The following is a 26,590-nucleotide window of genomic DNA, read 5'->3' on the forward strand; positions in this document are numbered from 1 at the left end:
AGAACTAGTATTTTTTAGTGCTAGGAAACAGAATATTTTCTTTAGTAATTTATCAGGAGGAGTATTATCCTTCTTCTGTGGATGGAAATCATTGTTTTACCAGAGATTTCTTTGACAGTCTGGAGTCAGTGAATAATAGCAGGAAATAACACAATTTTGTCTGAGGTTCTGCTTGTTCTACCACAGTAAAATTATTCTGATATATCTTTTTTCTTCAAACTGTGTAAAATCCTTGAAGGATGTTATATTTGTCACATCATATAGACAATCTTAGATGCATTGATTTCAGAGAACCAGGATACATAATTCTGTTTCTGCTCTCTCTTGAGTGACGTATGCCACCATGTAAAAAACAATTCTGGTGATTTGCATAGTTCTGCAGTTTAATCTGAAACTACTAGCTAATTAATAATCTCTGAACTTTAATTAGGATCTGATTTTCTATTAAAAAAGTCAAAACACTTGACACAGAGTTCTGTAAGTAAGGGACAAAAACTTAAGTTCATTTCTGGCTGACTCTGAGTTTCAAGAATTGTAAAGAAGCAGATTGGGTGATATTTAGGAGACATTTTAAAATGTTTCCTTTCCCTCATCTAAGCTAGTTTCTAGTCACATAAATTTGGGAAATATTATGCTAATGCTATTCTGAGGAAACATTTATTAAATTAAAATAACTTCAAGATCTGAAGTTATTCTAAGAATTCATAGACATTAAAATCTTCAAAAATGTTTACAGAAGTTTTGATCTTAGAATAGTTCCAATCTAAGTACTTGTCTTCTGCAATGAAATAAATTCTTCATGTGGTTTCAATTGATATTTTTAATTGTTTTTTTCTGCAAATGTTACATATTATTGCCCTACTGTTTAAGTGGTTTCTGTGGTGAAGACGAAATTGTAAATAATATTAATAGATGTTGCATGTTTTCAGTAAAAATGAACTCAGATTAACCTTACAAGCAAGCAAAGGTAAATCACAGTATTTAAAAGGAGATATGGGAGACATAAGTAGTAAATGTTTTCTAATTACTCCCTCAAGGACAATGACTGGGACAAAAAGAGAGTTCAGTTTTTCTGATCTGTAGGAGCAGTTTGCTTGCTCAGGATCTCCCTGCAGCCTTTGTTTTGCTAGTTGCAATAAAACAAGAGTAAAGCTGCTGAGGAAATATGTTTTAGGGAAAATAAGGTCTTCTAAGCAGTTTACCTTGTTTATGGATTGATAAGGAAATGATGGTATCTATCTTGCAGATTGGTTCTTCCTTTAGCTTGACATGAATCAGCAGAAAATGTTCAGAAAAGTTATCAGCTGAGCTTGCATTTATTTATTGTGCATGGATTTTCCAAGATGTACCCTAATAATCAGTGAAAACAAAACATTAAGAAAGAAGATAATGTCATGTCCCCTCAAATCATGCTTGATTTTACAGACTATCCTCTGATATCTATGGATTTAAGGACTTGGAAAGTGAAATCATAGATGTATAAAGATATATTTATATCCTGTTCTTGAACAATTGTGGCCTTAGGCACTTCTGCTTACAGGAATAAGCACTCACCAGATGGCCATGTGTCAATCCAGCTGTTCTCTTCAGCATGAATTCTTTTGAAGGTGCTTTGTCCCAGGACAGATTTGGTGAAAGGCATATTAAATGTTACATAATGAAGGTAGGATTGAGGGGAAAGTTCGTATTTCGGTTCTTAAGCCATCAGGTATGCTGAAATAGTTAGCAGGCTTTTGGGTTGAAATAAAGTGTAATGAAAAAGAAATTCTGTGATAAGAAAAGATGGTTGCCTTGCCATCTTTTTATTTCATTTGTGCTTGTTTTCGTGAGACCAAAGGACTGAAATCAAATTATGGAAATAAAGTTTAAAATCCAGGTTAATGTATAAAAAACTGCATAAACTGCATATGATTTGATGTCCTAGCTTGCACTTGCAAAGTAACATCTCAAAGAAGCCCAAATTAGGTAGAACAACCACAGAAAAAGTGTTTGTTTTTTTAAAAACAGGAATTCTGCCTTGTTACTCTCTTTAAAAAATAAGCTGTTGACTGCATTCCAGGTCTATATGAAGTGCAAAAGATTTTGAGTGCAGTGGTGGCAGAAATGGCATGTGAGCCACTTGAGGAATGGAAACAAATACAGGAAGCATGCTTTGATTAATTGTATCCAATGTGAGTAGGATGTACTAGTGTTAGAAGACCAATAAGGAGCAGAAAAAACAGAGTTATCACTCAAACTGGACCCATTGAGCAAGTGTAGGCTCACCAGGCTGTCCTACAAACATTCTGAAGTTCAACAGGAGGTAAAGTACTGGAGATACTGTCAAATGTAATTGCACAGTAAATTGGGAAGTCCCTGGATACCTGTCTTTTGCAATTGCCCTGACTTGAACAGCCCAGATTTTTATAGTGAACTGTCCATGATGATGCATCTTCAGGAGTCTTGACATGGTGCTGTGGATTGCTAAAGGATTGCTGCTGTCTATTTTAAAAAAATTTTCTGCCTTCTGTGTAAGACAGAATAGTTAATGTGTGGCAGTCAAAAATATTCAGGGAAGTGTGAGAAGATGTACTTAAGAGTTTATTACCCACCATCACATAGCCAGACTGTAGACCCATTTCTCTAAAGTGAAACTTGGTGACTGACTTTGCCCTGGTTTAAATAGCAGTTAAAATTCTGGTGGAGATCAGCAATATGAAAGGAAAATTGGATAGTAAATGTTTCAAAGAAATCATTGGAAGATCTTAGTTTTATTTTCCATTTTGTATACTTTTCTGAATTCCTTTCACATGGAAAAGGGGGAGTGATTGTTGGATATCCTTCTACCCTTAAGTATGATTGCAAGGTTCTTCCTTTGAAGCTCCCACTTGTTCACTTTTATATGAGGTGAACTCATATTTCTTCAAGATCTTGGCATTTTTTTCAAAAAATATTGGAAATATTCTGGTTAAAGAAATGCGTACTGTGCTTCATGTATAACTTGATACAAAGCATCAGCTCTTGTAACAAGATGAAGTTCATCCACAGGGCACATAAGATTTTCTATTCCTTGTAGCTTATATGGTCAATTATAGCTGTTCCACCCTAGCCATGTGCTGTACTTGGGTCTCTCTTTTGCCTCTGTCAGAATCAACTTTATTATTCCAGCTGTCAAAACTCCTCCTAAACATCTCAATTTCATTTATAAGTAATAGAAAGCTGTTACCTTCACTTTTAAAGATGATGTCTGGTTATCTAGTAGATGAGGCATACCACCAAAGGGGTCCATGGTGTTTCTGTGGTGTCATGTCCCACGCTCCAATTATGTTTATGATTTGATGTAGAAGCTCTCTCTATGTGTAATTTTTTTAAGGTAGCTTTTGATGAGATATTAGGAGACACCTGCTTGGCCATCATAAACCCTATATTTCATTCCAATATGTAGCACAACTTGGATTGCCTTATAAGAATTTTTTGTGGTGATGATTATAATTATTCCTCTCTTGATTTATGGGTCTTTTACTTTATCTTAAACAACATTTTTTCACCCACTGTGTTTATCAAAGAAGAGATGGGATTTTAAACAATGTCTTTGTGATTTTGAACAGTCTGGAATAAAGTGGTAACTTCATATATTCCAGCTGAAAATTTGCAGTTCTCTCTCCTTCCAAATTTTTTTAAATTTGGTCCTGACTTAAAGTAAGATTAAATAATAACATTTAACTCCCTGGACTAGATGAAAGAATCTTTGTGAATTAATTCTGCATCAATAACAGCTTGATTTCAGAACAAGTATTAGAGCAGATGAAATTAAAGGTTGCCTTGATATTCCAAAAGTCATATTGTATGAAAAAAACCCATGAGAGGAAAAGCTACTTGGTGTATGAAAATTACTGTAGGAACATATTCTTTTGTAGGAAGGCAAACTTGTTGACAAGCTAATTTTCAAGCTCACTTAAAGACACAAATACTTAAGAGCTGCCTTACTGATCCCTACTTTACCAAATATTTACAGGGTCTGTAAGTCCTCTTGAAGTAATGCCAGAATATTTTCTAGTGCTGTCCTGTATTTATATAACATTGTGCACTTTGAAAGTTCTTTAAAAAAATTACACCACATGCCAACACATGTGAAGATGATGATTTTTTTGTCTTTTGATTTGGCTTGCCTCTGGACTACTTCCCTCTAGATTTCCAGTTGTCCCTAGGCACTGATACATTGGTGACTTCTGTATTACTTCTGCCCTTGAAGTTTCACCTTCAACTCCTGGACCACCCTGAGTAATCTGGGTTGGAAAGGACCTCAAAAGCTGTCTAGCCCAACCCTTGGCAGGAATCCAATGCAAGGTCAGTGTGACATCAGTACAGGTTCCTCAGGGCTTTAGCTGGTCAGGTCTTGAAAATACTCAAGGATCAAAACTCTGGGTAACTTGATCCATTACTTCACTCTGCCTATGGTAAAAATGGGCCTTATACCGCTCAGAGCTGCTGTAAATTTCTTGGCTCTGTCTTTTTGATTTCTCCCCTGTATGACCTCATAATCTGCTGTTAGGTACTCCCATAGCCATCACTGCTCCAGTCAGAATGAGCCCAGCACCCCCAGCCAGCTTGGTGGCCTTCCATTAAACTTAATCTAGTTTATCCATGTCAGTGTTTCACTTTGGGTCTCAAAACTGCTTACAATATTCTAGATGCAGGCTGGTGACTGCTGAATAGAGGAGAATAATCTCTCTTCTTGTTCTATTTGTGCTCAAGTCAGTACAACCAAGGTTGCCCTTCTCTCCTGCAAAGGCCCACTGCTGACTCAATCTTTTTCATTGTTGTTTTCCTTCCCTAATTTAGCAGTAGGATGCTATTAGCAGCATTGCTTAGTTCCATAGTGAAATCAGGTTTTAGGAACTCTGTAAGGCTGCATATGTGAGTATTGGTTAGTGAAATTGATAAATGGATGGCACCACACTACAAAGGAAAAGACAAGAAAACCTTTGAAGAAAGTTTTTTCACCTGTTCAATAGAAATATGAATTTTCCTTTTTATTGATGTTTTAGTTGGTGGTCTAAATTTATTGGAAATTTGGATGGTTTAGAAGGTGGATTTTGCAAATCAGATTACAGTCCGTTCTTTTCATTCAAGGTAGAAGTAGATTGGAATGTTTTGAATACTGAGGAAAAAAAATTATTACATAAGGAATGGGAGTGATGGATGAATTTATAGAGAACCACTGTACATCCAGCTAGATTTAGATTTACTGGTCCAGGCACTGTCCTGCTCAGAAGTAGCTCCATAGCTCTCTCCTTTATGTTAATGCAAGGCAAGAATGCCAGTAGGGGTGCACAGGGCCAGGCTCAGGAGATCAGAGGGTGCTGAATACAAAGCGAGAACTGGGTGAAAGGAGAAAAATCGGAACAATGCCAATGTTCCAATGACTCATCAGATGAAAATTATAGGGTTAAAAAGTAGGATCCAAGAGTTAGAAATAAAAAAGAGGAAGATAGGATAGGATCCAGGACTACAAAGCAGAAGACAGGATCAGCAGCCAAGAATGAGTCTAAGGTGGACTGGCTGCAGCTCCATATTGAGAACCCCAAGGCAACTGTGGATCTCATTCTATACCTAACATCTAATGCAAGAGCAGTGCAAGAATTAATCTCCTGAGGGACTGCTGTGTGCCATGTGATAGCTAAAGCAGAACAGGCAAAGGCAGACCTGGCTGGCTATACCTCAATTTTCTTCATCGATCTTGACAGGAGTGGCAAATGTAAACACAGATTATTGAGCTGGCTGTTATAAATTACATAAAAGGGCAGATTAATCATAGCCTTCATTTTGAGTTTGTGTGTATGCAAGCTAAAAATAAACATATGTACTCATCTGTATGTGATATTTTGTAAAAATGTCTGAATTTTTTGCTTTATGTAAGTCTAATGTTATTGCTGTAATTGTTAGTAAGTATTTGGCTTTAATTTTAATGGCAGACTTCATTGGGCAGCCATTAACAAAAGTTTTAGAAAGAATCAGACAGTCCGGTAACATTTATTCAAATAATGTGTGGTAATAACTAAAATTTGCAGTGCCTTTAGAGGTTGTGAATTCACACCACGAGGTATAGAACATTTCAAATTGCTGTGCTCTGGCTGCTTGAGAGCTTTTGTTAGTGAGCCAAAGGACTATTGAAATAGTCCAGAATGGTTCTTTAATCTTGTGGTAGTAGCACAATAGACAATTGTCTGAAACATCTTCCCAACATTTTGATCACTGAAAACATTGACCAGATTTGTATGTCCCTATGTAAATGCTAGCAAATAAAACCTGATGAGTAGACTATAAAAAAAGAAAAGATAATAAAACAGAAAGACATTTAGATATCACTGACAATGTCAATTGTCTGAACAACTGCATGACTGTATAGTCCAAGATAGAGGACTGGTAACAATAGAGTAAAGCAACATGAAACACTTTAAAGCTCCCTTTGAACTAGATGTTCCAAACCAGTTTCTTTGCAGGAGAAAGAGCATCAGTGTCAGAGAAGTTGCAGCTCTATGTGTCCTGTCAGCCATTTACTGGTAGTTCACAGAGAGGTCAAATGTTTGTAGAGGTTGTCATATTAGGAAGCAGAGTAGGTATTTGTTTTTCAGCTTTAAAAATCATGAATTTTTCACTAAAGGACAGTAATCTCTTGAAGTTAAAGGGCATAGATACTAACACCTAATTGTCCTTTTGTTAGGCTCTCCAGTGTATTATTCTGCTAACACAGATAAAAATGTTTTTAGAAACTTTGGAATACTTGTTTGATAGAATCTGTAATAATGAAATTTTTCTCATTCTTTAACACTGCAAAATAGGACAAAACCATCTTACTATTAAAATTTCAAAAGCAGCTTTTAATCAATCCCTCTGCTTTCAGACTTCCCATTTTTGAAGCAGCTTGAAGAGGTTGGGTTGACTGCTTACTGGGTCATAAAGTCCAGAATATTACCTTTATTATATGAGTTTTTATTGGGGTGGAAATGAAAATTTAGCCATATTCCAACAATATTTCCAGCCTGGGGAAAGTCAGGAGATAATTTTCCTACTGTCATGACTGGCATTTAAAAAACAAAAAGAAAAGAATCCGAAAGAAACCTTTTAGCTAATCTTTATAGTGTGCAGGTATTTCACCACACCCTGACCACCTGATTGTTCAAGCCAGGGGAGGTGTGATGCTCATTACTGTGCTTGCACTCATGTTTTCTGCTGAGAGATGCTGGAGCACACAGGGTAGTTGCTGGATGATCGAAATCAGTGGCCATGCTGATCCAGCCATGAGGACTGCAGTTCCCTCTCAATGTGCAGTTAGATTGTGCAAATCCTACAGCACAAGACACAGGAACAGCACTGGAGAGGGATGGGAAATGGTATCTGTTTTTCAAATATTATGGGGGGGCTAGCACTTGGTTAAAAATTACTTTTCAGTCCAATAGTTGATCTTGTCATACAGTGGGTGACATTTAGGAAAAAAGAAAAGTGAAATTTGGAGGAAGAAAGAAATTTGGATGTGAAATATATGATGTGATGCCTTGGAGCAACTTTAACCACACAAAAGCTGAAAAAACAGTAGCACAAATTTGAAAGAAATGGTTGCATTTTACAGTTGAAGTATATGACATGAGGACTGAATGCTTTTGAAAAAATCAATATTTGCACAGTGAAAGTGCAATTTTACTCTCGAGGCAGTCAGCAAAGGAGCACTTCAAAAGCTGCCTTGTATAGAACTGCAATTTAAGAAACAAATTCGAAACTGAAGTGGCAGCATGGCTTCTCTCAGACAAGCAAAATTGTTCCTTTGGTCTTCTGTGCTGGAGTAACCGAAACACTAATGTGCAATACCCTACTGTAATCAGTTTCCTAAACAAAATTAAGTCAGATATAAGGTTAAAAGTACACCTCAGTAGCAGAATAAAGGGTAATCAGGAGCAGTTAATGAGTGAATATGAGGTATCTGAACTTTGTCCAGCAAGAAAGACAATTTAATTTCATTTACATTTAATTTACATTTCCTTGGTGGGCAGCATTTTTGTATATATTAGAACCGGTAGCTGTAACTCAGACAAGGTACAAGAGACTGTAACTCAGGCAAGGTATAAACAAAACTTTTAAAAAATATTGTATATTGAGACATTCCAGTTTAATGAAAGGATCAATTAACTTTCTCGGTTTTAATCTTAAAACATCCTGAAGCTGTAACAGTCAAATAATATTTCAGTAACATCTGTCTCAACAAAAAGCATTTAATAAGAAATATATTTATGTACAACTGAGAAAAAAGAGACAAGGTAATGATTTGATGACCTTTTCCACACTCTATTTGTAAAATTATTTACTTTTTGGTTGCTTTTCTTGCCAAAACAATTCTCAGTCTTCATTCTATGTCACTAGATTATTACTATTGCATGGCTAAAAAAAAAACCCAGACCAACACAATACGGGGTTTTTATTTATGGAAATGTCTGATTTGTTATATGTGCCACATTGCTATGTAGCAGTTTAAAAACTGACATTCTCTAGGTGTGGAAATGAAACAGAAAATCGAAACCATATATTTTTGACACTTTGTGTACTGCAGAATGACTCTAGAATAACTTTGTTCAATGCTGATTCTGTTTGTGACTTCATGTTTAATTTAGAAGGGCTCATTTCCATGGACTGCTGGGCAAGCTCAGTGTAGGATCTGCAGGTCGAGTCCTGTTATTCTATGAGTCACCACACCTAATTGTCTGTCCCCCAACTGCAATAGGATTAACAATTCCATCAATGGCTTACACGTGGTGCTGTGGTCCCCGAGGCAGAGCCATGTCAGCTCTGCCACGCCAGCAGCGTGCCCAGCGCCGCGGGCAGCAGGAGCCCTGCTCACACAGGCATCCATGTCCTGCTGTCCCTTGGCTTGGTGGGAGCCAGTGGCAGCGTGGCCATGGCAGCACAGGGCTTGGCACAGCAGTGGCATCTGCCCAGGGCTCAGACAGTGCTGCAAGCCTGACGGCAGCTCTGTGTTGCCTTTCCCATGGTGTGTGATGGTTGCACAGTACACCAGGCTGTACTTCCCAGTCTTGGTAGCTTTAGGCTAAATCAGCAGAAACCACATTCATAACTTTGTCTTAAATTTGTCCTATCTCCCCACCTAACCATCCTTGGGAAGGTTAGGTGGGGAGATAGGACTCAATACATGACCATTTCTTTAGGCATAATTGTTTTTTATTTCTCTAAAGGGCTAAGTAGTTGCTCCTTTAAAAGGATACTCCTTTTATTCCAGTATAATGTTCCATTATCTCTGGTGACCAGGACAGCTGTTTAATCATTGCTTTTACATTCCCAATAGAATATATAAGTAATAATATGCACTGTCTTCTTCATCAAGCAAAAACATTAATGGCATCAATATAACCAGTTAGTAAATATTAAAACTTTTGAATATTATAATCACAGAGGTACTCTGAGTTTATGGGTGGCTAAGTTCACTTTTACACTTAAAGGTGGTGAGGGACTTGAGTGGTTGTTGATGAACACAAGTATGGTAAATTAGTACAGATCAGGAAAAATGATAAAGATTGGTATAGAATGTGCAACCATTTTTGTAAGTATGGAGTTATGGCTATGATTGGTCACTCTCTGCAGCAGATGTACAGTCTAACTTACATGAGCATTTTGGTCTTGTTCATTTCCCTGTCTTAAAATGAGCAAAATAACTTACTATTTCTACATGTAAAAATAATTTCTGAGAAAGGCACTGAAATGATATTTTGAAACCCTATTCAGATATATCTGAAATCCTGTTTAGATATTGCTCAGTCTTTCACAATATTTCCCACTAAAACATTCCTTGCAAGAGAACAAAAATGAATTATCTGTCTAGTTCACAAAAGACAGTTCTTCTAAATCTATAAAAAAGGGACCAATTTAAGAGCTAAACCTGGACACCCTTCTGTTCTGCAGTACTACACAGGTCTGCCATTTTACATTATGATTTCTTTTCTACATGTGGCCGAGTACTATGTCACTATTCCCAAGAGTTTAACAAGCCACTGGTGTTTTGGGTAGATTATTTTTTCCCATTGTTTTCTTTCAGTCATGTCTGTGCTGCTCTTCATCTGTACTGCTCTGTACCATCTTATTTCCAAAGAATCACCTGGTGATCATTGACAATTCATCTTGAAGTTCTATTTTCCTGAAAACGCTACTAGTAGCAGCCTATCAGATTTCTGTATACACAGACATGCCTGTATATAAAGAGAAGGAAAAATATCTTTCTGCTGTTTACTATATTTGCATATAGTGCCATGAAGAGTGGCACAGACTTAATATTAATTTAGTGCTAATGTGTAACAAAAACAAATATCTATCATATTTTGTTCAGATCTAACCTGAATACTGCTGCATGATACTGTCTATGTTGTATGGGCTTACTGCTGACCACCAGTCACCTGCCAGTTCCATGTTTGATATTACTGTTAACAAGCTCAAATACCTTTGTAATCTTTTAGTTTCTGAGGCAAATGTACATTTTCTCTACAAATCATCTCTAGTCCAGTCCCATCCTTTCAGACTTCTCAGTCCAGCAGTTCAGCAAGATGTGGGTTTGTCTGCACATCTGCAACATCACTTCGTCTTTTGATTTGATAACCTTATCTATCTATTTACTTTGAAAAGAAAAAAAATTAACATTTGTAGTTGGAAGTTCTTGTAAACAGGCTAGGCCCCAAAAGAGACTTGTACTTTATAGATAGCATGCAGCACATTCTGTCTCCCGTTTAATCTTTCATGAGCTCAGTAATCATAGGCAAGTCACTAATCTCTCTGCTTTTCTTTCTGCACTGGTGAAACAGTTGTGGTAAGAATATTCTATGAGGGTTTAGATGTCTTTTCTAAGCTTTGTGAAACTTTTGGACATGCTGGAAATTTTGTACAAATTGAAACTGAGGACTGGGGTAGCAAAGCAGACTAAAATTAATCGATACCAAGACATAACTTCTGTTCTGTATCAGGGAAAAACTTCCTTTAAAAGTTCAGGCAGTGTGGTGACAAAGGCAGTTTGGATAGCAGGAGGGACCAGGTCCACAGCTGCTCTGTGGCAGCACGTCACAACAACACCGTATCTCTGTCCCTTTGCTCCTGCAGTATCGGTCGGGGCGGGATCCTCATCGAGGCTCGGACAATGTTTCCAACAAGTCCTCGGACAGCGATGTCAGCGACGTCTCGGCCGTGTCCCGCACCAGCAGCGCGTCCCGCTTCAGCAGCACCAGCTACATGTCTGTGCAGTCAGAGCGCCCCAGGGGCAGCAAGAAAATAAGGTGAGCATCATGAGCTACAGTGGCAGCCATAGCTGTGTAATTTTAGTAATGGAACACTTATCAATATTTGTGGTTGACATTAGCATTTTGCCTAGAATGACATTTGCAGCGGTTTTGCAAAATACTGGCTCAAATGTCTTTTTTATCTAATGCTTCTTGAAGTCTTCATGGAATTTGTTTTTAGCCAAGTTTTGTTGTCTTGGATTATCTAACGTACACTGAAATAACAAACATATGCTGTCAGGAAGCATTAGACACGCTTTCTGAAAACCATTTTGTAAAATATACTTAATATGGCTGAAAAGACAGTTTAACTCAAAAATTTTGTGCCAGCAGAGGCATCTTTTTTTTCTTTTAAATAGAACTCTGAACTTTTATAGATGTATTATTTAATACTTAGAGAGACCAATTCAATTTATTTAATACTTACACTAGTCCAACTTAACTGTAGGTGTACAATCATTGAGCTGCTCTTCAACAAGATATACATTGTGTATCTGTGACCAAAACACAGCATTTTCTTTGCCTGCACCCTCTGTGCACTCAGAGGAGTTTTGGGTTTCATTTGGTGCACAAATGAAAGATAATTTTTCTAGAAGGTGTAACCCACCTCCATCACCTATAGTAATTCTCAGAAAATTGTCCTCTGAAAGTATTTGCAAATTTAAGCATCTGCTCATATGAGCATTGTTAGGACCACGTTGTTTCTGTCACACATTTCTTTCTAAATGTGAGGTATTGCCATGCCAGTTTTATTTGAATGGGGACTTACTAAGAAAATGCTCCAAAGCTCTCTAGTGTAGGCTGGGCTCCTAGCAAGCATGATTTACATTATGTCTGCTTCTATCCTTTAGTTTTTATTTCATTTCTTTTGCATTTCCTTTCTTCATGCATGCTCTTCTCCTGACTTTAATTTTTTCTCTTCTTTTTCCTTTTTGCATGCCTTTTTCAATTTTGTTGACTTCAGAAGAACAAGGGATATAGAGGGGAAAAAAGAGGGAGGGCTGGAAGGGGATGAACAAGATGAAGTATTTCCTGAGGCGGAAGAAAAAGAGGAGGAGGAGGAAAAAGCAAAAGAGCAAGAAATTAATGAAAAAGGGGAAGGGCAAGAAGTGACAGAGAATTGTGATAAGGAGGAGATAAAAGAATCAGGGCATGGTGAAAAAGCTCAAGAAGATTAAGCTGAGGAAGGGAAAGAGGATGACAGGTAAAATATATTTCTGTTTATGTAGATCTATTCTTTTTCCTGTACCAGCACCCTACTTGTATTCCCTTATTATTCCCTTTGCTTGCTTATTGCCTATGCTCTCTACAGTTGTTTTTTTTTTTGTTTGTTTTTGCTTTCAGTCATCATGCTTTCATATTTAATCAAGTTTCATTCTCAGCTTCAATGAACTTGTTCTGCATACCAAATGAGGCAGCACACCAACTTGACTCATTAATATGCATACAACTGCAGCATATTATTTTTTAAATTAGTTTAGACTGGAGTTTGGGTTTGACTGTAATAAACAGTAGAAATTGTAAACTTCTTTATTAGATTTCCTACTTGAATTATTATTTAATGGAAAAATGTTTTGTTGGGTGAAAACTCAGCAATATCAAAATTATCATTACTTATATTTACGGCCATACTAAGGAAGAAAATTTGGGTGTTTTTTTTTAGTTTGGAAATTTTTTTCAGGTTTTTTTGTAGTGCATACTGATTGACAATCTATGTAGATAAAGCAGATTCTTCCTTTTTCTTTTTCTGTTCCATGTGAATAATTGTCAAGGATTGCTGTATTGTGGAAGGGTCATGTGCTTCAGCTGTTGTGTTGTATCCAGAAACATTGTAGCACAACTGGCTCTGGTTTTATCAGATAATATTCTAAAATTATACATTTGTGCCACAAATCCTTAAAACAATGTGACTGTCAGACTTTTTGTATTGCAAAATCTGTGTATGTCCCATTGAGAGAAATACAACATTTCTCTTTCCTTCATTAGAAAAAATGAGTTTCAGATTTGATGAATATTCTTGAACCCATTCTCAGTCACACAAGAGTGGCAGAAAATCTCAGAAAAAATACATTTTCTTTTAGCCTGACAATTCTGCACTACCTCTAAATAACTTATGCCTGTTATATTGTGCTCATATACATTAGGGTAAGCACAGAGCAATCCATGGAAATACATTTTCTTTTCTTGCTACAAACATACATGTGCATGCTTGTATATGCTCACATACATAACATACTCAAAACAAAGGGGTTTCAAAGAGAGACTCAAGATGCCTAGTGTAGAGTCTTGAGTGATATGAACTAACATAGTCATACTACTGTCTTTATATATTGTGCCATCATTCCTTTCACTCACATTCATGCATTTTAGATTTTAGCAAAAACAGTTGTTTAGAACCAGCTGTCTTTAAGAGTGCCTTGGCATATGTGTTCCAGGGCCTGTAGTATGGTAGTGTGTGAAAGGATTATTTAAAGACATTTTTCTCTTCCATTTCCCACTAATTTCCCAGTCTAATGGATCTGAAAGTCTTGCCTTTCAACAGCATGACTCTGTTCCAGGTTTCTAGATTTCACTCAAGCTGGTCTTTAGCCAATATGCTGTCCCCCATAGAAAGTAACATCCTTTTTGAGGAACTGCTCCTTGTTTCCTGAGCCAGCTTGTTCTTCTGCTTGCTTGCTGCTCTCTGCCTTCAGGAAGAAGTGACACAAGTCAGGAATCTCTATAAGGAAACAAGATGTTATTAAGTAACTGTTATGTAGTGAGTTTTGTTTGTGTTAGAGTTTTGCTCCCTTCATGGAAATCAGTCTCTAATATTATTTCCCCACTTTGCACATTTTGACCATTTTAGTATGCAAGCAGGGAATGAACAGAAAAGTTTATATTCACCTCCTTTACTATGGTAGAGTCAGTGCTCATTTTTTAGCATTGTCTGAGCATTTTTCTAGGCTAAGAATTAAACAGAAAAGCTAGATTAATTCCTGCATAGGGGCAGCTATAGATATGTATACACATTTATATACACACATAGCGGTGTCTCATTAACATATTGAAATACTATGACTTGTGTGTTTAGTGGACAAGCCCAAAGGCAGGATCAGTTTTTGAAAATTCAAAACCGAATTTCAGTTCAGTTCTCATTCTTCTCATTTCTCTGGCAATTTTTAAAATAACAGACACTTGGAAATTTATAAGGTAAGGTAATGACTTCAGCTTCCAAAAAAGAATGTTTTCAGACACACCACAAATATTAAAAGTAACCAAACATATCAATTAAAAATATCAATAGGTATTTGAGACACCCAGCAGAACAAAGGCGGCCAATTCTCCCTTGATAGAATAGTAGTAAATTATCATGTGGTTCTTGAGATCTTGGGCATCAAGGAAAGATATATTGCAGATGGGAGTTTTCAAGATTTTTTTACTTTGGAGGTGCATCTGTAGTTGGAAAGCAGCCACCTTTCCTCTGGGCACTATGGAATGTAGGGGCTGCTCACAATCACTCCAACATCAAAAAATCACCTTGTTGAGGATAGCTCATACCTCTTGATGTTACTCTGTTTATATACTTCAGGAGTAATGGTAGTAGTCCCACTGAGGTCTTCAATCTGCTGAGATCATGGCTCGGTTGAAATGACTGTAAACACATTCATCACTAATTCATCCCATGCCTATTTCACAGAGTACCTTGGCACAATAAAAGGCATTAGCTTTTGGAGCACTGGTGTACATTAAATCAGTTAATTTTTTTGGCATCAGATTTAGCCTTAATTAAACTTTGTAAAACTAACCTTTGGCATATGCTTGATATATAGGGAAATCATAATTGTGTTCTTTGCAGTACACGTTAGCAAACCAGCTTTGCTCTTGGGTATTTATTATGTAGAGTTCAGTAACTTTTTTTCTTACTCCATCTCCTTGATAATCTCAGGGCAAAAAATAAAGGCTCCTTATCTATGATCTTTGATCATTAATACTTTTTATTAAAGGTAATCTGTTTTAGACTGCCCTAAATTTTATCCCTTAATATTTTTTAAAATGTCAATCCCAAGCATTGGGATAGTCACAATAGTTTTGTTTTACCATGAGAGTACACAGCAAATGTAGTGACAGAGCAGGATTTCACTGTTAAAATACAGCAGAAAAATACAACTTCTGTTCCAAGCACACAGAGTCTAAATCATGAAATAACATATGAGTCCAGAGAGAGAAGTGCAGAAGAACAAAGAGATGTTCCACAGGAGATAGGTACAACACAGTGCTGGAGACATCTTGACAACAGAGAATGAATACTAAGGGGAGATTTGAGGAGAGAAAATAAGGTATCTTTGTGAATGTTTCTGGAGAGCTATTTTCAAGCATTCAAGACAATGAGGACAAAATATGAGGTCCTTGCTAAAAATATATCAAGTGCATGAGGGGCAAGCTTTATGATCAGGAGTTGATCTTTCAGTCTTGAATGAGAGATGAAAAATGTAATAAGGAACAAGTGCCAAGATACTAGGAAGTAAGGATGAATTATATACAACTATGTAAAAGAGAGTGTAACTTTTTATTGATATGTGGAGGAAGATGAGACAACCAAATAGAAAGGCTATAAAACCTACCTTTTCTCTAGTATCCTGGAAGGGGTTATTGGGTAAATTGCCAGGGCTGGAGAAAAGCACTGCAGTATCTGTCATTTGAAATGATGAGAGAGGGGACAAAGAAATTGTCTATATGGGTGGACAGAGAGGGCAGAGATGAGAAATAAAAAGCATGTGCAAGTCACAAAGTTTTGCTATGTATTTGGAAGGAATCAGTAATATCCTGTTTGAAAAAAGAAAGTGAATTCTAAAAGATAGTAGAAGGAATAGAGCTGATTAAGTAAGAAGATGACACAAACAAGAAAGGAAAATTTGTTGTGGAAAAATTCAGCTGGGATGTAATTTTGCAGAGCACTTAAAAATTCAAGAAACAGAGTGCAATGTATGGCTTTAAGTAATGTATTTATTCAGCTGAACCCTTATTTCTTTCCAAAGGTTCTTAATGCTTTTTGTGTTCCTTCCATTGTTAGGTATAAAGATTCATTTCAAATTTACTTTCTAGTTCTAGTTCATTCAGTAAAAAAAAGACTTTAGAGAATTTAATTTGTAGGTTTTAAAACTGATTCCTGATGAGTATTTGTTCTTTAGTTTTTCAGTAAATTGTAATTTTAGTATTTCAGGTTTTATGACCCTTCCGCTGTGACTGCAGCTATTAACAGTTAAATGCAGAGTTTTTTCTGGAAGAAAAATCATGTCAATGCAGTCTTTGCAAGCTCCTTCACAGGGATGGAAGCCAGTAATGGTTTTGAAAGTCTTTATTCTGGTAAAAATATAAAAAACTGTACAAAAGATAACAGACACAGATAACACACAGATAACACACATTAACACACAGATAACACACAGATAACAGACATTTTCAATTGTATATGCTGTTTGGTTTTTTAAAGCTGTTTGAAAAGTGTTTTAATGATTGCTTCAACTGCACTATTAGATGAAAGAAGTTAATTGTGTCTAACCTTTGTAGCCACATGTTTGGAAGAGAAAATGGTAGCCTGAGACTATAGATAGATAGATAGATAGATAGATAGATAGATAGATAGATAGATAGATAGATAGATAGATAGATAGATAGATAGATAGATAGATAGATAGATAGATAGATAGATAGATAGATAGATAGATAGATAGATAGATAGATAGATAGATAGATAGATAGATAGATAGATAGATAGATGATCGAGTTCACCGAGTGTCACTTCTGCCATGGAAGGAGAGAGAACCTGGGTTCAGTATGTCCATGTTCATGTAGGTTTTCAGGGAAAGCTTGCCAGCATGCAGTTTCCTGCAGCTCTCAACAGACGATGTTGGTCTTTTTCAACTTTTTAAAAAGACAACCAAGTAGTCTTGCCATTCCTGGCATGAGAATGGCAGTTTGCAGTACAATGTTCACCAGCTCTTTTCAGCTGCAAAATGTTGCATTATCCAGGCAATTGGGGCAGGTGTGATGCACTAGGTCCTTGAACAAGAAGCAGCAGCTGTCTCTCTGACATAACTCTTCTGTGCTCTTATGACTAGATAAGCAGAGCTGCTTGCATATTGCCAGTCTGTGTCTTTAAAAACAGAGAACTCAAGAAAAATGTTTTTTTCAGTAAAATTTTCCTAATATTATTGATCTGGGTGGATTCTGTTAGGAATTTATGAAAAAACTCTTGCCCATTTGAAGCTTACATTCAAGGTCACTACTTTTTAATGTAAGATTTTTACCTTTAATTTTCTACAGAAAGGCAAATATTCAAAAGCTATAAATTCATAGAGCTGCTCGGTCTGTACCAACACACATGGACAATAGTTTGGCCATTTGTGTTTTTACATTTTCATAGATGAAATTTAGAAGTAAATTATCTACATCTTCTGGAAAAATATTATGGAAAGATATGCAGAAGATCAATGGTTCCAAACAGAATTATATTAACAAATATATTTGTTATGAAATCTGTACTGAGAAAAGAATAAAAATAATTTAGGAAATCTAGTAAAGTCACCTGTTTCTAAGTTATTTGTCACTGTCTGTAGAACCCTTGGAGACTTATTTTTTCCTGCTACTTTGGAATAAATACAAAGGATATATAGGCTCCTTTACAGTTAAGTAAATTAATTTTGATACGCTGGGATATAATAAATTAATGAATTTGGAAGTACACATTATTAACAGGTGAACAGTAAAAATAAGTTATTTGAAACAGTCTGCAGCTTTGATATAAGGCATCCAGCAGGGAACTCAGACATTTTTACTTTGACTGCAATGCAATGTCTTTGAGACTGCTTCTCTTTCCATGAAATGAAGCCTGCAATTTTACCTCTGTTGAGCCAGCTCTGACCTGTGATCCATAAAGCACTCCTGATCCATGATGCAATCCTGCTGCTAAAGTTTATTTTAAAACAGTGCATCAGTAGTTTATACAAAACAAAACCACAAGAAATGCAGAGAGAAAGCCCTGTAGACACTCAAGGAAGCAGAGATGAAGGAAAAAAACTAAAATGAGGGTTTGAAGCAATTATAAATGTTGAAATTAGTTTTTGCACTTTTAAGTGTGTTATAAAAAGATTCATTTTCTAAAAATATTTAAAGCTACATTGAATCATAAGGTTTTTAATAGACAGACTTTTTTATATTTATTTGTACAGGATTGAGCACAATAGATCTGGTGACAAGAATAGCAACAGCAAAAAGTGGTGTAGAAACGTATAAAAACAAGGGATTGAATATTGAAGATTATAAGGCTTTTCTTTTTTGGACATTATGATTGAACAGATATGGCTCTGTATTAGTGATGCATGTTTTCACTCTTTTTACCTGAGTATTATTCTAATAGAATAGTGATAAGATTCTGTAAAATTAATACATATTGCTAAAAATGTACTTCATTAAAAATTATTAATAAGCTCATCACTTAGCCTTCTAAGAAGCAAATATAAACTCCTTCATGTTACTTCTTAGAAGCATTTCTAAAATGCAGTTGCTGGATTTGTGCTATTGCCTTTGAAGCACATTGCGAAGCCCATCTAGCAAGTTCTGTATTTGACTAAGGATAAAGAGCCCAGTGCTGCTCTTACTACTGTGTGCTTAATAGCTATGGAAAGATAATGCTCCAGTGGTTGGGCATTGCCCATATATCTGTTTTTAATGGTTTTTGACCAAACATATTAACATTTTCAGTAATTTCACTGCACCTGTTTCATGTTCATACTTCTCCTAAAGTCCATAAATTGCCAGCTAAACAAGCTGGGAGATGTGTCATCAGGTTAGGAGGAAATCCAGCTTCCTTACAAATACCACTGAGAGCCCAGCACTTCCCAGGCAGCAGCCATGGCATAAACAAGATTCCTATGGAGGCCCAAGGTAAAAAAGAGGAAAGCTGCTTCAAACTTGCATGATGTGCCATGTACACGCTGTCTCAGCAGGGACATTTGGTCCTAGACCTGCCTTCTCCAGCTCAGAAAAACAAAGGTTTCAAGCTCATGTTCAGAAAGATGTGAGACACCTTTCCTCACATTATCTTTTTTATGATGGTCTTAAGTTTTCTGTATGCTTTTATAATTTCCCCCAGAGACCAAAAGTGACTCAAAGTCATTTTGTCAAAGTGACAGAAGTCAGACAGGCAAGATCAGGGTGTCCCAGATAATGTCTCTTTGGTTGAAGTAATTACGGCTTCATATCTCTTGCTCGTGTCCATTTAGTTCTCAGTCCCAGAAGATCAATTCAGAGACATGCTTTGAGTTTTGGAGATGTTAGCAGTGCCTATTCTGACCCTGATTTTTCAGAGTCCTCAAGCAACCTGCATTCACAAGGATGAAGGAAATGTTAGAATTGTTTTATTCTTTAGACAGCCACTTCCACATACATGCACATAAACATTAAAATGAGCCTGAGCATATTCCTTTTGTGCAGCACTAATCAAAGAAATACTGTCTTTCGTGAGTGAAGTATAGATGCAGCTATAGTGAGATCCATATTGCTCACAGAAATTCATTTAAATAAAGCCCTTTTAAGACATTTGGATCTTCCCTGTGTATTATGTGATTTTTCTCTTAATGTAATCTCAGTAGTTCATCCTGTCTAGTTCCCCTATGTCTATCTAAAGTTTTCTAACTGTCAGTGAGTTTTCTAAATAAGTAAATCTCCCTCACAGCAATTTCAGTTTAGCAAGATGATAAATCATAGTACTTCTTACCCTCAGGCAAAACATTATGTCTCTTACTTCTGTATATTTTTGAGCACTTCAGCCTTCAAGTCTGATTTTTTTTTCACTTTCCTGACTTAATTTTACATTATTTCTACAGTGATTTGAAGTCTGGGACACATCCTGGATTTAATGTCTGGTTTAGCAATTCACTGCTTGCTTTCCATTTCATAGAGCTCTATTCAGCCCTTTGAGAAACAACACTCAGCAGCACTAAGCAAGTTTGCAGTGTAGATTGTGACATAGCAGTGTAAATACAGAAAACTGGGCCCTCTTCTCCCTCCCTGTTGGAAGACTAATTAAGCAGCAGTCTGCTACAGGCACACCACATTTAACTTTCAGCTGAAGTACATGCAATGCACATTTCTGCAAGAGAACAGTCTCGATTAAATCAGGTTGCTCATGATCAGTTTTAATTTAGCAAGCTAGTTGGTACCCAGCTTTTACAAACTGCTTCTTTGCCAGGCTGGGTTAAAGATGCTTTCTAAGCTCAAAGAATTTGGATGTTATTCAAAGTTCACTCAGTCTTTGACTGCAATGTACTTTATTTCCAAGTCTTCGTAGCTCATATGGACTTCTTTTATTACCAATGAATATGACAGCTGACTAATACAAGACTTCTAGACCTCAACTAATTTTCTTGCTAGACTTTTTTTGCATCCACACAGAGTAAATCACTGGTTTAGTTCACTGTATCAAAAAAAGGGATTTCATCAAAGATTCATTACTGTTAGCAAGGTAATAAAGCTCTTCTGTAACTTTGTAGAGGAAAACTTGAAAATTTATTGACACTAGATGAATATTAATGTAATCTTCATTATAATTGCTATTTAAATTAACAGAAAATATCAACTGTATTTTTATTTTTAAAAATATCCAATTATTCTATCAGAGAAGGTGAGAAATTATATCAAGAATCTCTGAAGCTCTGTGTATAATTCAACTGCTAGCATTTGGAAACAGCTAGCTGTTACAGTGTCTTTTCTGCATCATTCATTTGCTGTGGCTATGATTTGTAAATAATCTAATGCCCTGACCCCTGCCTCTGCCATTTATTCCTATTTGAAAAAAAATTGCTAGAGATGTCATGGAATGCTTCCATTAATTTATAATAATAAAGTAGTGTGGGCAGCTTTACATCTACCAGAAAGGGGGAAATACAGCTCAAGTCAACCTATGTACTGTAGCAGGTGAGATATTCCTGATTTGTAATGAAAGAGAGTTTTGAAAAAAGAAATTTCATATCAAAATATTGTTACTTATATTTTGAGATGCGGCCACTAGTTTTATTTGAATAGCAATATACATAACAAAATAGATTATAAAGACTGCTCTATTTTTCCTCCCAACTTTCTTATTATAATTTCAATAAAATGGACCTAATAATTAATTCAGTCCAGTAGCTATTAGAGATTTATACCACCAATAAGTTAATAGAATAATTTTTGACCAAGTGTATCTCCAGAGACTAAGTCATTATAATTTTGAACCTGCAGTGTCTCTCTTGGATATGAATTGGCAGACAAGTACGAGTATTGGCCGGAAGCACTGTTCCCATGGAAATGTTATTTCCTACATCACAGCTGTCCCCATAATGCTGGTTTTGTTAAATTTCTTCAGTAAATTAATGAAATAAGAGCATCTCTGATTGAGTTAGCAGGTCTATTATGAATGGCATTAAAATTAATCTACTGCTTGTAAAAAGCAGTAAACAGATTCTTCAGTGGGTCTTCCAGTCTCACAGGAGACATATATTAGAAAATATCTTTTACAACAACTGAAAAATTGTTAAAATCCTTTCCCTGGGACATCACAGCCCACAGCTGTACTACACACTTGGCAACCTGAATTTTCACTATTATGGATGCCTTATTTTCATTAGGGATCATTAACTGAGAACTAAGCTGGAAAGCAATCATATTAATTTTGCTTTGACTTTGAAATAAAGAAATAAAGAAACCTGCAAGGTCTGCCAAATGACATGTGTAAATCTGATTCTCTGATACATGTGTTTATGGCAGAGCAATGAGATTACAAATTGTGATTTCTGATACTGCTGTAAAGACTGATCTCCCCTCAGTCTCCTCCGGAGTGAACACACCAAGTAACCTGATCTGCTTCTCATATGGCTTCTCCTCAAGGCCCTTCACCGTGTCTGTTGCCATCATTTGGTTGCCCTCTAATGTCTTTATATCTTTCTTATATTGTGGTGCCCAAATTTGCCCCCAGCATTTGAGGCGAGGTGCAGAGCAGAGCAGGACAATCCCCTCCCTTGCCTGGCTGGTGATGCTGTGCCTGATGCCCCCTGGGACACATTTGGCCCTCCTGGCTGCCAGGGCACTGCTGGCTCATGGTCAGCTTGCCGGTGACCCCCAGGTCCCTTTTGGTGGTGCCGGTCTCCAGACTCTTGTTTCCCAGTCTTAATGCACAATCCCCATCCCAAGTGCAGAATCCAGCACTCGTCTTTGTTAAACTTCATACGTTTGGTGATTTCCCAGACCTCTAATTTGTCAGTCTCTCTGCTGAGCCTTTCTGTATTCAAGGGAGTCAGGAGCTTCTTCTAATCTAGTATCATCAGCAAACTTTAGAATACCTTTGACATCACAGGTCTCTGTCAGTCTGACTCTCCTCAGCTGGCTAACATAGTATATTTTTAAGAAAACTACTTAGTGGCTAGGGCTCTCATACTCCACCATTGGCTTTAAATTACAAATCTATATAGATATCTTACTGTAATTTCTTTTCTAATGTCTTATTTTTCTCTTGTGTTTTTTTTTAAGGACTTTCTGCTTTATCTTTGAGAATTCCTCTAAAATGTATGCATCTTTCCTTTTCCTTTTTTCACTGGAAAACTGAAGTGTCTGAAAAGATATTTACACTAAGACCTGTCTGCAGCTCTTGGTTTTCTCAAGCTCTTGGTTTTCCTGGATTTTGGGATAGTGCAGGAAGCAACATTCCCGTGTGAGCTTTGCCCTTCATCCTGCTCTTGTTGATAGTTTGATCCTGTTAAACCAAAGGCAGCAGCCTGGCTGCCACCTTCACTCTGCTCTTGCTGTAGGCTGTGGGCTGCCACGTAGCTGGGGTTATGTGCTGATTTTGTTCTTGTTTTCATTCTAATAATAGCATTATTATGTCATTATGCACATATTATTTGGACTAGGATAATTACTTTATTTCCCCCTTTATTTTATTCTTCCCCTGGCTGCATATTCTCTTTGCTGAGGATATTTTTAAAATTATTATTATATTATTAGACACCTTGAGAACCCTATTTTTACTTCATATCTATTCATTACCTCATACGATTTCATAAATTACTTTTATATAATATCTATTTTAAAATACTGTGGAATGTATTTAACTGGATGTGTGTGAGATTAGGTTTGTGTATATGTAATATAAAGAAAACTTCCAGTAATTTCTGTTTCCTGTTAAGGAAAAAGATTATATGATTTACTCTCTAAATTTTACTCTGAGATCAACCTTTCTTTTAGCTCAGAAAGGGACCAAATCTGACATACAATACCCAGTTTTTTGGAGAATGATCCATTTGTGGCGCTGTCAAAAGGCAGGCTGGGTAGAAGGATGGTTTCTACTGGAGAGGGTATCAAGTATCTGCCAAGAAAAATTAGTAAATGAGGGTTTGGATGGCCAGAAAGGATTCAAAATGCTGCTGGAAGAAGTGCTCAAGACCACTCTAGGTTTATTTTGAGGCACTATAAACCACTCATAACTCTCCTACTATGTATTTCTCAAAGTTTTTTTGCTAAGAGAGGAATTGCAAAAAACCAAAGTCCCTGCTATGGGATGGCTTTCTCCAAGGGCTGTTTGCTGGTTAGGACTGTAGCAAAGATGTATTCCCTGCTGCTTTTAGAGAAGGGGAAAACCCCCAAGGCTTTAATTGAAGAAAATAGTTTTAGAGTTCAACTGGGAAAAAAAATAGTGGTTTGTGAATGAATTTTTAGTATCAGCCATTTGTACTAGTATTTGGTATATCCAATTAATCTAAATCCCTCCTTTCTTCTCATTTGAATTCCCTTTCCTACCTTTCTTAAAAAGTTGGCCAAGAGAATGTGTTTGACTGAAGTCTACATCATTACTGGCAGCAGTACATAGCAAAACATTTTTTGGTACAGAAGCCAAAAAGCAAACTTTAGTAATTCATAACGATTTCATAGATAACTGCACAGTGAAACTATAGCAACCAGCCTCTTTAAAGACACTGATTTCTTTAATAAGGGGAGCTACTGTAATCTATTCCACTTAAATAGAACTATAAATCTTGGAAATGACACAAAAAAGCACCTCAAAGACACATTCAACTCAGGAAATAGTGACTTTCTTTTCCGTGTAACTTTTATACTAAAATGCAGAATATTTCGGTTTCCACTGATGACATAGGACTTTTATTGAATGGTAATATCACTTACAAAACAATGCATTGATTACTGTTTGCTATATGATAGGAACTCACTGATTTTCTGGGTATTATTTTTGAAAAAATGGATCACTGAAATAGGTTGTTCTGCAAGCAGTGAAAAGCTTACTTCCTCCACCAGCCTGCATCTGTGAATTAGCTTCCACTAAGAGAGATTCTATGACTACTTCTGCCATCTTTCCCCAAAGAAGCATGCATAAGATCTCTCTCCAGAGATCTGTTTTCAAAACAGTTTTAGAAACTAAATAGTTTAGTTTCCTACTGCTCTGTCAAATTTTATCTGATTTTAAAAAATATTGAAAAGAGAGAGACCTGACTGAAAGCACACATTAATCATATTTCCTTTGAGAATTTGGATTAAAAATACCATTATTGGATAAGGGGCTCTAATTTTCTATTTCTTAGTAAAATTTTGCTTAAGATAAAGTTGAAGATACCAGCTCTTCACAGCCATGTTTTTCCTAGACCTCTAGTATTTTTTACATGCAAGATAATGTTGAAACTGAGAAATGGTTTCAGTGTCATCTGTTTACTTTGACTGAATTGTTAGACGTGTAGTTTGATTAAAAATACAGGATGTGATGCTATCATCTAACAAGTAAGTTAACATAGTGCTAATAAGACACAGGAATACAAATTCTCTTTTACTGTTTCCCTGCCTTCCTCTTTACCCACATCCTATCCCACTCCTCCCTTGTGATAAACATACTAATGAGAGTCAGTGTATACTAACACATAACAACACAGAGAGCTAAAAGAGGGTAAGAAAAAAGCTTTCAGGTTACCACTATGTTCAGTTTTTTGTGACTGTGTGTCCAGGCAAGGCCACTATGACTCTCTCTCAGCTTTGTGCTGTGCTTCTCCATCTGCTGACCCAAACTCTTATTCATATTTTTCCCTGTGCCTTCCCTGAGAAGTACACTCAGTATTTTTCGATGGTAAAGGTCTACTTCTGCTGTGAACCAACTCTTAGCTTTCCCTCTGGGTTGTGGCTGAGCTATAAGTCTTTATTTACTTTTGAGTGCACTGCATTAATTCCTTAGATAAGTTACTGACAGAATATTGAAAAAAACCTAACAGAGTATTGCAAGAAAACTTCATAAAGAAACAATAATTCCTTCCTTTTATTAAATCGATTTCAGGCCATTATAGGTAAGGGAAAAGGAGTATATATTTTTTCTATACAAAGAAAAATTTGTTCTAGAGACCTTTGTTGAGCACTAAAGATCTAGCAACAGCTTTTGCATGTATTTGAAAATCTGTTTAAGAAGAAAAAATATCCATTTTAGCCTTTATATATTGGTGATTTAACAAAAAAAAATCCCCTGGGTTCCAGAAATATTCCACAGTTTTGTGGATTGTTTAAAATGGAATCTCATGGGGACTTTTTGGTGAGAAGTACTGTACTGAAAAGAATAATAACGGTCTAAGTTCTGTGCAAGATCTTCATTGATATAGAAAATTCTCTATATATTTTCAGCCCCACATGTCTCCCAGAGCTTCCAGTTCTGGATATTTGTTCAGATACCTACCAATTAGATGTCAGGGCAAAATTTGGATAAGTGCTGTTGTCATCAGTGTAGATGGCCATTTCTGAGGAAAGGAAAGGTCTCAGCCTGGACTGCTGGTAGATCAGGTTCCCCTGAGACACCTGAAATGCTGCAGCAGACAGTTCAGATGCAGCCACATAGAGCACATTTACAGAGCCTCTAAACAAATACAAAAGATACATTAGAATTGAATTTCATTTTATCAGTACTGATGATCTATGCCACATAACAGTCAAGTGTTGTGTGAAATGCATATCTAGTACCTGTATTTGTTGACGCAGAGATGGAGGGAAAACCTGTGGGTGTTCATTGTCGTATGATGAACTGAGCTTAACCAGATTAATGAGAATACCCTTGAAATATCTGAATGTTTAGTAATCAAAACTGGGCTTCAGACTGATGCTCTTTTCTACTCAGTAATGAATCAAGTGTCTGTTTCCCAGAGGAATATAGGTTATTTGTGTGTATATATGTGAGAAGAAGAGGCACACAGCACTGAGGCCAGAACTCAAATTTTCCAAACAAGAAGTAT

General features: G+C 36.5%; 1 protein-coding gene across 15 annotated transcripts in view; it reads left to right on the forward strand.

The window, feature by feature from the left end:
• The window catches only part of RIMS2 (regulating synaptic membrane exocytosis 2), a 357,283-nt gene that overhangs the window by 276,619 nt on the left and 54,074 nt on the right, over positions 1-26,590 (forward strand). For all 15 annotated transcript variants that reach the window (XM_031058961.1, XM_031058971.1, XM_031058957.1 and 12 more), the window contains one exon: positions 11,128-11,300. In XM_031058961.1, the coding sequence (XP_030914821.1) occupies positions 11,128-11,300 (173 nt within the window). The remainder of the gene's footprint in view (positions 1-11,127; positions 11,301-26,590) is intronic.

The sequence above is a fragment of the Geospiza fortis genome, unplaced genomic scaffold, assembly GCF_000277835.1.
Source record: "Geospiza fortis unplaced genomic scaffold, GeoFor_1.0 scaffold200, whole genome shotgun sequence".
In the NCBI taxonomy this organism is placed as follows: domain Eukaryota; kingdom Metazoa; phylum Chordata; class Aves; order Passeriformes; family Thraupidae; genus Geospiza; species Geospiza fortis.